Source organism: Antechinus flavipes, chromosome 4 (assembly GCF_016432865.1).
Source record: "Antechinus flavipes isolate AdamAnt ecotype Samford, QLD, Australia chromosome 4, AdamAnt_v2, whole genome shotgun sequence".
NCBI classification, from domain to species: Eukaryota; Metazoa; Chordata; class Mammalia; order Dasyuromorphia; family Dasyuridae; genus Antechinus; species Antechinus flavipes.
Genome location: NC_067401.1, coordinates 183,253,839 through 183,267,111, shown reverse-complemented (window position 1 = coordinate 183,267,111; position 13,273 = coordinate 183,253,839). Strand labels below are relative to the sequence as shown.

At 35.4% G+C, this 13,273-nt stretch overlaps 1 protein-coding gene across 1 annotated transcript in view; it reads right to left on the bottom strand.

The window, feature by feature from the left end:
- The window catches only part of USP43 (ubiquitin specific peptidase 43), a 115,696-nt gene that overhangs the window by 50,613 nt on the left and 51,810 nt on the right, over positions 1 to 13,273 (bottom strand). The window contains exon 6 of the mRNA XM_051995700.1: positions 10,176 to 10,320. Within this exon, the coding sequence (XP_051851660.1) occupies positions 10,176 to 10,320 (145 nt within the window). The remainder of the gene's footprint in view (positions 1 to 10,175; positions 10,321 to 13,273) is intronic.

Below are 13,273 nucleotides of genomic sequence, written 5' to 3'. Positions count from 1 at the left end.
CTTGTATCCTGCAGAGTTCACTATATTAAGAAAGCCACAACGAGTGGCTAAACATGTCCTTGCTATACATTTCCAATCACTAAGGGTTAAAACCCAAATTATGTAATAACATCTTAACATAAGATGATGTAACCTCGTAAAGTATGCAAGCCTTTTTCATAGCTTTGATAATTTCTAGATTAAAAGGAATGTATCTTCTCCTTTCTTGACCTGAAGAGTTAAGCTGTTCAATCACAGGATAAAAATCTATTCTTAAATTAGCTGTATTCTACCCTTCCTCTTTGGCTTTAAGTAGTACCTTTTGCATGTCATGAGGAGATCATTACTGGGGGAGAGGTGCTGGTGATATCACTGCCCCTCCCACTCCTCCTCTTCCCTCCACCCAGGAAGGTGAAATTGATGGGGAAGGGTCAAGAGCCTGCTGGGATGTAGGTGGAAGTGAAGCTGAGCTGTGAGAGTGAGAAGCACCATGCCCTTTAAGTTCCCAATGCCTTTCAGCGATTTTTTCATTCCCCTTCAGCTTCTTTTCCTCTTTCTCCTCATGCTTCCTTATCTAGCTGTTCTCCTTAAAACTTTTCTTTTTTCTAGAATTTATGGGATTCTTTAAGGCCAAATATATTATGTTGTGTATATATAGAATGCTTCCTTAGAAAGTGAATTAGGACCGTTATTATTGTAATATTCACTTAGTTTCCAATTATCTGCCTCTATTTCTTCTTCCTTGAAGAACCAAGGGGACATGCATTCTAATGTGTCTAAGAGTCCACCAATCTGCTCCCAAGTTACAAGCAAACCTTGCCTCTTTATTAACCTAAGTATGCCCTCTATAGATCTCCCTGGGGTGAGGGTGGGGGTGGGGGTGGGGGAGGTTCTTTTCCTAGTATCTGCCCCATTTCAGCCCTTAACAAAGTTTCCTCGTTGTCTATTTTAATACTCATCTTACTTCCTGGTCACAGGAACTTTTTCACTGAAATTACAATCTAGATTTGTGTGCAGGTCCTGATTTTTCCTTGGCAGATAGATTCCTAAATATTTTATACAATCAGTAGTTACTTTAAATGGAATTTCTTTTTGTAACTCTAACTGTTGGGTTTTGTTAGTGATATATAAGAATGCTGATGACTTATGTGGGTTTATTTTGTACCCTGAAACTTTGCTGAAGGTGTGGATTGTTTCTAATAACTTTTTAGTAGAGTCTCTGGGGTTCTCTAAATATACCATTATATCATCAGCAAAGAGTGATAATTTGGTTTCCTCATTGCCTATTCTTATTCCTTTAATCTCTTTCTCAACTCTTATTGCCAAAGCTAGCATTTCTAATACAATATTAAATAGTAACGGTGATAGTGGGCAACCATTGTGTGCAGGTCCTTAGTCCACGTTGGGGCACCAAATATAATGTCCAAGCTAGCTCCCTGTAGGTGCCTCAGGATCAGTCAGAGTCAGCATAAATCAAAATTGTTAGTCTTTAGAAGGAGAAATGAAGGATGCAAGGCAAGCTACCACATGATTTGCCAAAGATATATCCTGAATTCTGAAGTCCAGAGTCTCCAGCCTCTCTCCTCCTCATCCTGCAGCCAAGTGCATCTGACCTCTCCAATCCTTGCTTATGATTACCTCATCACCAAACATTCAGCAAGCAGGAATCATGAGGAGAGGCATCACATTACCATATCATCTAAATATATTTATATAAAGCCATTATCTCACATCAAATAGGTAATTAGCATTAAGTGCTCTGTTGTCTAATTCAAGCACACCTTTTCAGAGTTTCAGCTCTCTACACAGTGGTAAGGTAGGGTAAGAACAGGGGACTTGCTTTTTAATCAGAGAGAGGACTTTTAAACATTCATGATGAAAAGATCAGAGCAGTGAAGAAACTCTGAACTTCAAACACAGGAGTGAAGAGAATCATAAAATGAATAAACTGCTTAAACGCCCCCATTTAAATATGGGGAAACAATATATGTGTCACGGAAACAATATATGTGTCATCTCTGAACACTATGATCTTCAAGGGTCATAGAGAAAGTCTAATTAGAGTCAATGCCTACAAATAGTTTTCTTATGTTTTCATAATTTTAAGAGAACAGAAAAAGAGGGGAAGAGAAATATACTGGGAGTTGAGAAAAGAAAAGGAAGATTAGCAAATATATAGGTGCTCAAGTAGACATCCTTACAAACAAGAAGGAGGGATAGAGGAACAGGTGACAATTGAACTTCGCTCTTCTCTGAACTAGTCAAAAGAGGGAATTCACATATATACAGTTAGTTACTTAGAGAAATGTTTCATTAGATAAGGAAACAGGAGGAAATGAGGAATAGAGAAAATTAGAAGGAGGGTAGATTAAGAGAAGGATTAATCCTAAACAATATAAACTAAGGATGTACAAAAATATGTATAGGTCTTTTTCAGGTGATAAAGAGTGAGAATATGAAAAGATGCTTATCAGTTGGAGAATGGCTGAAACAATTGTGGTTCATACACATGGTAAAATACGTTTGTGCTTCAAGAAATGAGAAAGGGTATGATTTTAAAAGACCTGTATGAACTGATACAGAATGAAGTGAATAAATACAGGAAAACAACTAATACACTGACAATGTGTTTAAAACAACAACAACAACAACAACTTTGAAAGAATTAGGAACTCTGATCACTGTGATAACCAATGACGATTTCCTGCTGAAACATGTTACCCATCACCTGATAGTGAGGTAAATATCTCAGAATAAGACATGTTTTTATTGTTTTGTTGTGGCCATTGTAAAAATATATTTTGCTTGCCAATATATGTTTTTTAGAAGTTTTTTTTTTTTTTTTTAAATCTCAATTGAGTAGGACTATAAAGGCTTTGGGATAGGAGAGTGAGAAGGCAGCTATTTGATGATTTAAAAATATATTTTTTCCCCCTCAAAGATATTTATGCACCTTGTGACAAGTTGCTAAATGACTTCTTCAGCTCTCCCTAACCCCCAATATGCAGAGTAAAATAGAAAGCTAATTTTACTTTAGGCTGAATTAGAAGAGACATAACATTTAGAATTAGCAACACAATAATATAATTTTGTACTCTGTTCTGTTATGGGCCAGAACTTTGAACATGAAACAAGGATTCTTACAAGGTGTTAACTCAGTGAGACATGGTTATCTAGTTTAGTTCAGTATGATTGATTTAATCTTAAAACAAATAATGGTTTCCTGGTGATATAATGACTGGTTTATACTCAGTGTAGAGCACATAACCTGGGACTCAGACTCAGAGCCAGATTCATCTACTTCATCTCCCAGCACTGTGGCTAGCCTGGCCTCTTGCACTTCCCCACTCTGAGACCAAGGCCTGTCAGAGGCAGAGACAGACTCAGAAGGGCTCAGAGGGAGACTCAGAAGGGCCAGACAGAGACGTGGAAGGGACACAGAGCCAGATTCATTCACTCCATCTCATACTACCATGGTAGCAGGCCTGTCCTGCTGAGCTTCTTCACTGAAACCAAGACTCTGGAAGGCCTTTAAGAAAGCTAGTCTATGTACAGTATTTCAAAGCCTGATTCTTTTTATACAGCAAAATAACAGTTTAGACAGGTATACTTATTTTGTATTTAATTTATACTTTAATATATTTAACATGTATTGGTCATCCTGCCATCTGGGGGGGGGGTAGGGGGAAAGAGGGGAAAAATTGGAACAAAAGGTTTGGCAATTGTCAATGCTGTAAAATTATCCATGAATATAACTTGTAAATAAAAAGCTATTAAAATTAAAAATAAAATAAAATAATGGTAGAAAATATTTTAAAAAAAGAAAGAAAGCTAGCCCAGACCCCCCAGGCAAGAAAATTAGACTGTGAAGGAGATAATAAAGGATTTGGATTTTAACACCTGGCTATTCTTGTGGTGATTACTTGGCTAAAAGGAAGGCTGCTTCCAAGACCTCCAGAAAACCAAACTAGAACATTACACTGTTCTCAATAGATAGCATTTGGAGTATATAAGTATGATCTAAGACAAATACTTAGCCTTCCATGGGCCTTTGTTTTTTTATTTGTAAAATGAAAGGACAAAACTATATACATGGCTTCATTTTGAGATTCTGAGGCAGACCATATAGCATATCACATAGAGCAAGATATAATATCCTATACCTGGCAGAGAAGCATGATATAGCTGTGATAGCATGATGAAAGGATTCCATTTATCTGAACAGCAGGTAGACCAATTTGTCCCAAAATTACAAAAAGAAAGCTGTCTGGATTACAATTCAGAATTTACTTGGTACTTTCAAAGATTCTCTCTTGGACAACCCTAACCCTTTTAAAAACTATTATATCCCTTTTCAATTATATCCCCTTTTCTCCTTTAAAGCCCCCCTATTTGTCTTTCACAATATTGATGAAAATGGTACCTTGTACTTCCAAAGAAATCATTTTAATTCTTGTAATTTGCTTCCTTACTGTCCACTCTATTTGCCAACCTTTTTACTTAACTATTTTGTCTGGTTTTCACTTTAGTTTGTATTGTTGAATATTCCTGGGAATCTTGGGACCCTCTAAGTAAATAACTTTCTATCCTTTCTCATGCTAAAGTCATATTATTGATTGGGGATACCTTTAACTGACTATATATATATATATATATATATATATGTTTTGTTTTTAGCTGAGGCAACTGAGGTTAAATGAATTGCCCAGAGTCACACAGCCAGGAAGTGTTAAGTGTCTGAGGCCACATTTGAATTCAGGTCCTCCTGACTTCAGGGCTGGTGCTCTATCTACTACACCACCTATCTGCTCCAACTGACATTCTTTACAAGATGTAAAGCAAATATCTATTTCATCTAGCCTTATCTAATTAGATTTATCTCCACTTTATTCTTCCTTTACTACTTAGCTCCAATTAGTGCTTTATACCTTGTCCCTTTTGTTGTTAGAAAAGGAGAATCATAGAATAAGACAAAATACATTTCTGAGAATCATTAGACTATAGAAACATAATCTATAGGGATCTATATTCTTGACACTATACAATAGAAGTGGTCAGGGTGAGCGTTTGTGGGTTAAATATAGAAAGAAAAATGTCAGCCTTTCATTAATTATAGATACAGGAGAAGGACCTAAGACCAGAGGATCTGAATCACAATTTATTGGATTAGACAGATGCAAATAATCAGATCAAGATCATGTGCCAGAAACAGGTTGGAAACACAATCACAAGCCCAATATACTGACAAGGAATAATTGTAACAGAAATACCAAAGGTAAAAATTCAGGAGATGAGGAAAAGCTGACAGCCATTGGAAACTATAGAAAGGTTTGCCTCAGGTAAATTTTTCCTATATTTTGTGCCAGGAAAATAACTTGTATAGAGCAAAAAGAAAGAAAGCTGCAAAATAAACATATTCTGGTAAAGACATACAGAAGAAAAAAGAAACATTAAAAAGATGAGAGGGAAGACTTTGGGGTTATTTGGGAGTAGACAAATTATTCCTATTGGTGCCATTCTGGTTGAATCTAACTCCCAATCTTCCTGCCAAGACTACCCCAACTTCTGGTAATTAGACATTATCCCTCCTCACTTTTATGAAAAGGAATCCAGAACTAAGAACTCTGCTTGGATCCTTGGGCCCAATTCCTCCCCTCTTCCCAGTGGTGGTAGATGGAACCTCTCCCAATCTTTCTCCCACTCTCCAACACACTTGTTGTGATATAGACAGTTAATCACTGATTGGATAAACGGAGATTTACAATTACAATTCTTTCGGTAAAATTAAGACTCTCTAAGGACTTATCACCTGTCCTGCCATTGTATCCTCTGAACCTTCCTATCTCACCTAATAATGTTCCCTGAGGCCCTTGGCTTTGCCATCTACCTTGGTGCTTAGAACTTTCAGGCCTTTCCATCTGCCCTGTAGTTGACCTCTCTTATATATGTCATTTCCTTCAATTAGAGAGTGAGCTTTTTGAGATAAATGATATTCCTGATTTTCTGTTAATATCCCCAACTAAGTACTAGGACATACAAGCTTCATTCACTTATAGTAAGTACTTAAAAACATTCATTTATTTATTCATCAATTTGGGACCAAGAGAAGGATGAGATTTATAGGTACTCTAAGACCTTCCCTGACCCTGGTGTAGAGCAGGGCTTTATCTTGAAGTAGACCAATTTATCTTGAATTTTCACCAGTTTTTATTATTTTTATTGTTGTTTTTATCCTGCAAAGGCAGTATTTTATCAGCAAAGACAAATGAATTTATCAGAGGATTTTATTTAAAAAAAAAAACTTTATTTCCTTTAATCAGAGAAAAATCTGTCTTTTAACATCCCCCTCTCCTTTTTGAGAACAAGAGAAAAACCAAATCCATCAAAAACATGTATAGTCAATCAAAACAAATTTCCATATTTGCCATGTCCAAAAATACTTGTCTTATTCTGTATTCTGAATCCTTCTCTTTGTTAGATATAAATTATTAGTTTTCTGGAATCCTGGTTGGTGATGATGCCAGTGAGAGTTCAAAAATCCACCACACTGAAATAATTAACTTGTTCATCCAATTCCTAATTTATTCCCCAATTTTTTCACCTTAAAGAATTATAAATATGTCTATACATCCTTAGAATTTGTTTTGTTTGAGACTAATTCTTTCCTTAATCTACCTGCTTTCTAAATTGTCTCCCTTTCTCTCCTTTCCTTCCTATTTTCCTATATGAACTCTTCATATTTTTGGTCACCTTAGATGAAAGTGAAGTTCAAGTGTCAGTCCCCCACCTTCTACCTTTTCCTGGTTTGCATAAATGTCTATCTGAACATCCTGATTTGGTAGTTCCTCTCCTTCTATCCTTTCTGTTCTCTTCCCTTCTTTTTCTATTCTTGTCTTATAATCAAGACATAATAGAACACTCCGGCCCTTGTCTGATTAGGTTTTCTCTGTGAATCTTGATAAAAGGGTTCAGAGAGATATATATATCATCTCCCCACATTTGAAAGTAAGTAATTAATGCTTTAGTCCTTTATTGTTGTTCATTCATGTTTACATTTTTATGCTTCTCTTCACTGGGTTTGAAACTCAAATTTTGTTCTAAATTCTGAGCATTTTCATCAGGAATGCTTCGAAGTCCTCTCTCATTAAAGGACCATTTTTTTCCCTTGTAGAATTACACAGTTTTGTTAGGTAAATAAAGCTCAGACTATATAGTCTTCTGTAAGACTATATTTCAATGTGGAATATATATACACACTATTATATAGTAGCTGTGAAGTTGTGTATGATCTTACCTGGTTCCTTGTAAATAGCTAGCTGCAATATTTTTTTTTAACTAGAAGCTCTAGATTTGGCTATGATGTTCCTGGGGAGCTTTCATTTTGGACTTTCTTTTTAGATTTCTTGAAACAGATTTCTTTTTTTCTTTTTTAGTCATGATATTAAGATAGTCCTGTGATTCTTTAATTTTTTTTTCATTTCTTGATCAAGTGTTTTTTAGTCTGTTGACTTTAATATTTCTCATTGTCTCATGAAGTCACTAACTTCTATTTGGTCCATTTTACTTTTCAGGGAGTTTATTGCTAAAGCAATGTATTGCATCTCTTGGCTCAAATTGTTAATTCTCTTTTCAATTCCTTGTATAGTTCTCATTTCTTTTTCATCAAGCTTTGTCATTTCATTTATTAAAAACATTTTTAAAAATTTTTGGTAATTCTCACGTCACTACTTCCAGGAATCCTACTTGAATTTGTGCTTATACTGTATACTTCTCTGAGACATTGTTTGTAGATGTTTTAGATTCATTCTATTCTTATACACTTGTGCCTTGAGTACCATAATAATGCATTGTTATGTGGTTCTGTTTTTGTTTGTCCATTCTTGCAACCTATTTGCTAACTTTGGATTTGATTTAAGGGCTGGGTTCTACCACACTTTTGGAGGGGAATTCTGGACTGGACTTTCTATTGCTTTCTTGGAGTACTCAGTGTAATATTATTCTAGTGTCTCAGGTGCAGACTTGGGACCTTTCTTTTATTGCTTCCAAAGGAGTTTAATCCAGGGCAAAGTCTAATTACTTGTCCCTGGTCTCAGTCCAGCAAGTTCTTGACTTGTGTTTAGGTCTGTATAAGAGCAAACTGCTACCAAATTTATGCCTTATCATTTGGGGAAACTGCTGCTTCAATGTGACAGAATTGTAGGGTTTTCTTTTGTCTGGAATTTCTGTTTTGCAAACTTCAGATTGAGTTAACAACTTGAACTGAGACCTGGCTGTATTTGTGGGTCTGAGCAATACCACTATTGTTTGCTTCTGAATTTGTTCTGTTGTCACAACACTCTGAATCACCACCCATTCTCAGTCCACTCTCAATCTTTGACCTGGAACTGGGTAGTGGGCACCAAAACTGCCAGTTTGCACTTATTGGCATACCCTCAATGTAATTCCTTGGTATGACGCTGGAATTTCCTTAGCTACTAAAGTCTTATGCAGAAAATATGCTCAGGGCCAGACTCTGTCCCTATTGTCTTCAGACCTCTTTGTCATACTTTGCCAACCTGGGCTGGACAAATGACTTAATATGACTTTTTCTAGATTTCCCCATCATGATTCATTTGGGGGGAAAGGGATAGTCTGTTTTTCTGCTTCTGCCATTTTGCAACCTTAGCTCTTCTCCCATAAATCAATTTCCCAGCATCATTGAGAGATAGCCAACCAAATTGTAATATAACGTATGGAGTGACAAGGAAGAAAATTATATCAAAGGAGAAAAAAGGAGGGAAGTGTACAGGGATTAAACGTCATGACAAAGACAGAAAATAAGTTTAGAAAATATGAGATGAAGATGGGAGGATGGAAAATTATGATAAAAGTATAACTTTAGGATCATGTAAGCAGCACAATTACAAATGACATTGTGATCTAAGGCATGTTCATTCCTGTGAGTGATTGAGGTGACTGATAGGAACTGAATTTTTCATGAACATGGAGGAAGAGGGACTTAGAGATCCTTAAATTATTGCAATAAGGATTTATAGTAGGGGATATAAATGAAGTTACTCTCAAAGGAGAAGATGCTAAGTTGTGATAACAAAGGAAAGTAATGGTGAAGAGAATCAAGGACTATACCTATTTCATGAAAGAATGAACGAAGGTCATGAGAGAGGTCATGAAAGAACTGCCATTTCTATGGGAGAGGGTGGTCAGGACAGCAGTGTCTCCTGGACAAAGACAGATTTCTGAAAACATAAGATAATGTGAGAAAGGAAAGTTTATGTCAAAGGGGAGTGAGTTTCTTGTTTTTCCTAATTAATTAACAATTTAATTTAATTCTTGTTTATAATAATTTCCTAATTATTAATTATTTTAATATATTTTTAAAATTTGAATTCCAACTTTTCCTCTCTCTTGCTCCTTCCTACCCATTGAAAAGATAAGCAAGGGGCAAGTAGGTGGCCCAGTGGATAGAACACCAGCCCTGAAATCAGGAGGACCTGAGTCCAAATTTGGCCTCAGACACTTAACACTGCTAGCTGTGTGACCCTGGGTAAGTCACTTAACTCCAATTGTGGCAGTTTAAAAAAAAAAAAAAAAAAGAAAGAAAGAATTAAGTGAAGCAAGACAGGAATCCTGCAATAGGATTTGAGGTGAAGAAGCTTGGTACTGGGGCTGAAGTATGATGAAAATGAGAGAACTAAAGAAACTGGATTCTGCAGGACAGAGTGAGGCTGATAACTTTGCAGGACTTTTCCTCACTCAAATTCATTTTATTTGCAAGTTAAGACAATGTTTGCAAGTTAATGACTGGTGATCATTGGTCCTTTTGGAAAATAAAGGACCAATATTATCAACAACAAACAAACAACATCCAAAGAACTTATAAAGAGCAAGAAACACATCTGCATGAAGAGAGAAAAACCAATAATTTTTTTCTATCAGCCCAAGAACATTAAGAGCACATATTTATACTTTGTAAAATAAAAATCAACTGATAAGCAATTTAACAACCTTCTACTTAACATTTATTGAAAATCTATTTGAATCTTAGAATGTTAGAAATAATTTATTAAATATCTCCATAAAAAAAAAAAATCAGGACAATCTGACAGTCCAAAGTACAAACATCAAAACATTTATGTCCTATGAAACATACTACTTCAACATCCAATTCAAAATCTAAATGGGATGCTACATAGTACCTGAAAATGTGGCAGGGACTCCCCAGATGGGTGACCAGGATGCTTGGAAAGCATACACATTATCTTCTTCTGAAATGGTATTCAAGTCTTCTTCATCAAAGAAAGAACGCTGGAAGCCATTGGGGGACAACTCCACCAAAACCAACTGAAATGGAGAAAGTTGCTTCTTTTCATTTTTAAAGCTGTAGCCAATAGCAAATAAAGTAAGAAATGAAAACATAAGACCTAAGTACAGTAATTCTCTTCTTTCAAAATCAGGGGGGTATAATAGGAGTCCTTATTCTCTCTGAGTCTCTCACTGAGCAGCTACATAAAGATGTTTACCTTTCCTATTTTATAGAAAGGCTGCCTCCAGATCTGAGATGATCGTCACAGAAATATGTAGGAAAAAAGACCCAAAAAAGTAAGTTATTTTAAAACAGTACTATATAAAGTAATCAATCTAAAAAAGCAAATAGCATAAATACCTAGAAAAGACACAGTAAAAAAAAAATTTTTTTTAAAACTATTTCAACTATTCCGGGTTCATTCTAACCTGGGTATGACTCATCTGATACAATCGCTCTGATTCAGAAAGGGAATATTAAAGTAAAACAATTTAGGGCAGAGAAGATTTGGCTCTGAATCTTGGTTTCATGCTGGAATGAAGAGTATTTTTACTAAAAAAGCAACACTACATTTAGGAGGTCAAATAATACGAGTTCTGTTCTTCTATCACTTTGTAAGCTTGTCTCTTTGGGTAATTCTTGTGAACCTCAGGGAGATAATATTTTGGAAAATAAGGAACTAAAGTGTGTAACTTCTTCTGACTCTCAGATATTAAGATACTAAGCTATTTCTCTAGTCTGAACATTATCCACTTTATCACTTTTAGTGGGTGATCTAATTACAATTGTTATAGGAAGACTTTTGCTAAGTTATGTGCATAAATGCCTATCATCACTACATATGATCAATCAAGAAAGCATTGATCTAGTTATATGCAGAGAATGATAAAGTGATACCCTAGTTCCCATGAAACATAAAGGATGCCTCCCAGCAGATTACATAGACAATTGATTAAAGTGCTATATGGATAAACATGGTCACAAAGCATTTGTGTGAAAGGGTTGCAATTTTCAGGGATGAAGGGAGAACTCAAAGTAATGAGATCATGGATTCACTGTTGTATTGAAAAAGAATATGTAGCAACAATATATCCAGCAGCAACAAACACATCTTGCCAAACAGAATGAATTGTTTGTGAGTGGACTAAATGTTCACAGGAATTTGAAGCATCAAATTTTACAAAGTGGAACAAAAAAACTCAATCTTTAACAAAAGTATTTCCAATAGGGATATAATTCAGTATTCCCTCATTTGTTACTGTTTAGAAGTTTGTTTGTTTGTTTTTTTTTTAAATAAACTGATTTATACTGCTTGGCTTTGAACTTAAGAAGAAAAAATCAATCATAAATAAATTTAAACCAGCAGCATCAAAGTCAAATAGAAGTCTGAGTCCTATATGAGGATCCCTGTGGTCACATACTACCTTAGTTTTTAAATGTAAATTATCTGTTTTATCGTATTTTTATTTATTATTTTTAAAAACATTTCAATTCCATTTTAATCTAGTTTGGCCTGTATTAGAATCCTTACAAAGTGTTAAGTCATTAGAGTTGAGAGAGACCATAATTATCTAATTTAGCATGGTTCAGTATGATTGATCTGATCCTACAAGGAGATGTTATGGGCCAAAACTTGAAACAAGGTGATAACTCAATGGAATTGATAGAAGCAATGCTTGTGTGTTTGGGTTTGCACCTTTGAGAGTTCACACATTAGCTCACACACATTAGTTCACAAGTTTGGAAGATTCACAAGTGTTCACAAGTATGGGAGTTACACAAAGTTAACTTTGTAACTTTGTGAATTCACACCTCCCATAATCCCACTCTCAGAGGAAGAGTCAATCTCTGAGTTCACACCTCTAAAAGAGCATAAAAAAGGAGCTGAATTAGTGAAGTCAGTCAGTTCGGAAGATCGACAAGCTAGAGACTGTAGTCGGGCATAAGGAAGGATTTGGAGGAGGAGAACCAAGATTCAGAAGGAGCTGGAGGTGACAAAAGACAAGCTGCAAGAGCTCTTGGAATCAAGGAGGGAGAGAGGCCTCTAAGAAAGCTAACCAGGCCCAAGGAAACAGATAAGACTTGGAAGGAGAAAATAAAACTTTGGATTTTATCAGCTGGCTGTATTTGAGGTGATTATTACTTTGAACTGAAACTAAGGCTGCCTCCAGAAAACCTCCCCAAGAAACCTGCTCCCAGAGAACCATTATATATTTTAGAGAAAAAGAACATCACATTTTGGCACCTGAACAAGCTTGCACTTGAGAGTGCTATGGACTATACAGTTGCATGTTTGACATTTATGTATTAAATGTATTAATGTATTAAATGACAGTGATAGATGTTTCATTATACACAAAGGAGAATGAAAACAGGACTAGATAATATCAGTGGTCTGATTCAAACATTTATTAAGCGCTTATTGTATGGAAAATAATATGCAAGATGTTAGAAGAAATACAAAACTTGGAAAAGAAACAGTCCATGCCTGATGTAGAAATGCTAGTGGATTTTGCTAAGAAAGAGCTGAAATGTTCCATGGTGTTCCAAGGATAGACACTGTTTTGACCTCAGAAAAAATGCAATTGTATAAAATATAATACCTTCTCATTTATATCTCATCTGTGGAATTTATAAAAACAACAACAACAACAAAGATTTGTAACAAAAGAAAAACAATGGCAATTGTCTTAATGGAATGCTTCTGCATTCAGGTAAATTAAAAATATCTAAATAAAACTGAAAACGGTTCCAATCTTTTTAAGTAAGCACTGGAAAGAAACTACAGAAAATTAACATGAATAGAAGAAGATGGTCACAGGATAAAATGAAAATGAAACCATACACCAGGAAAAAAACAAAACAAAACATGGAGAAGATGGACAAATAAAATGTCAGGAGATTGAGAGGGAAATTTCAGAAATAACAGAGATAACAAAATTTTGGATAACTGTGAGTTCTAAGACAAGACTATTTCAAAGGGATAAGAAA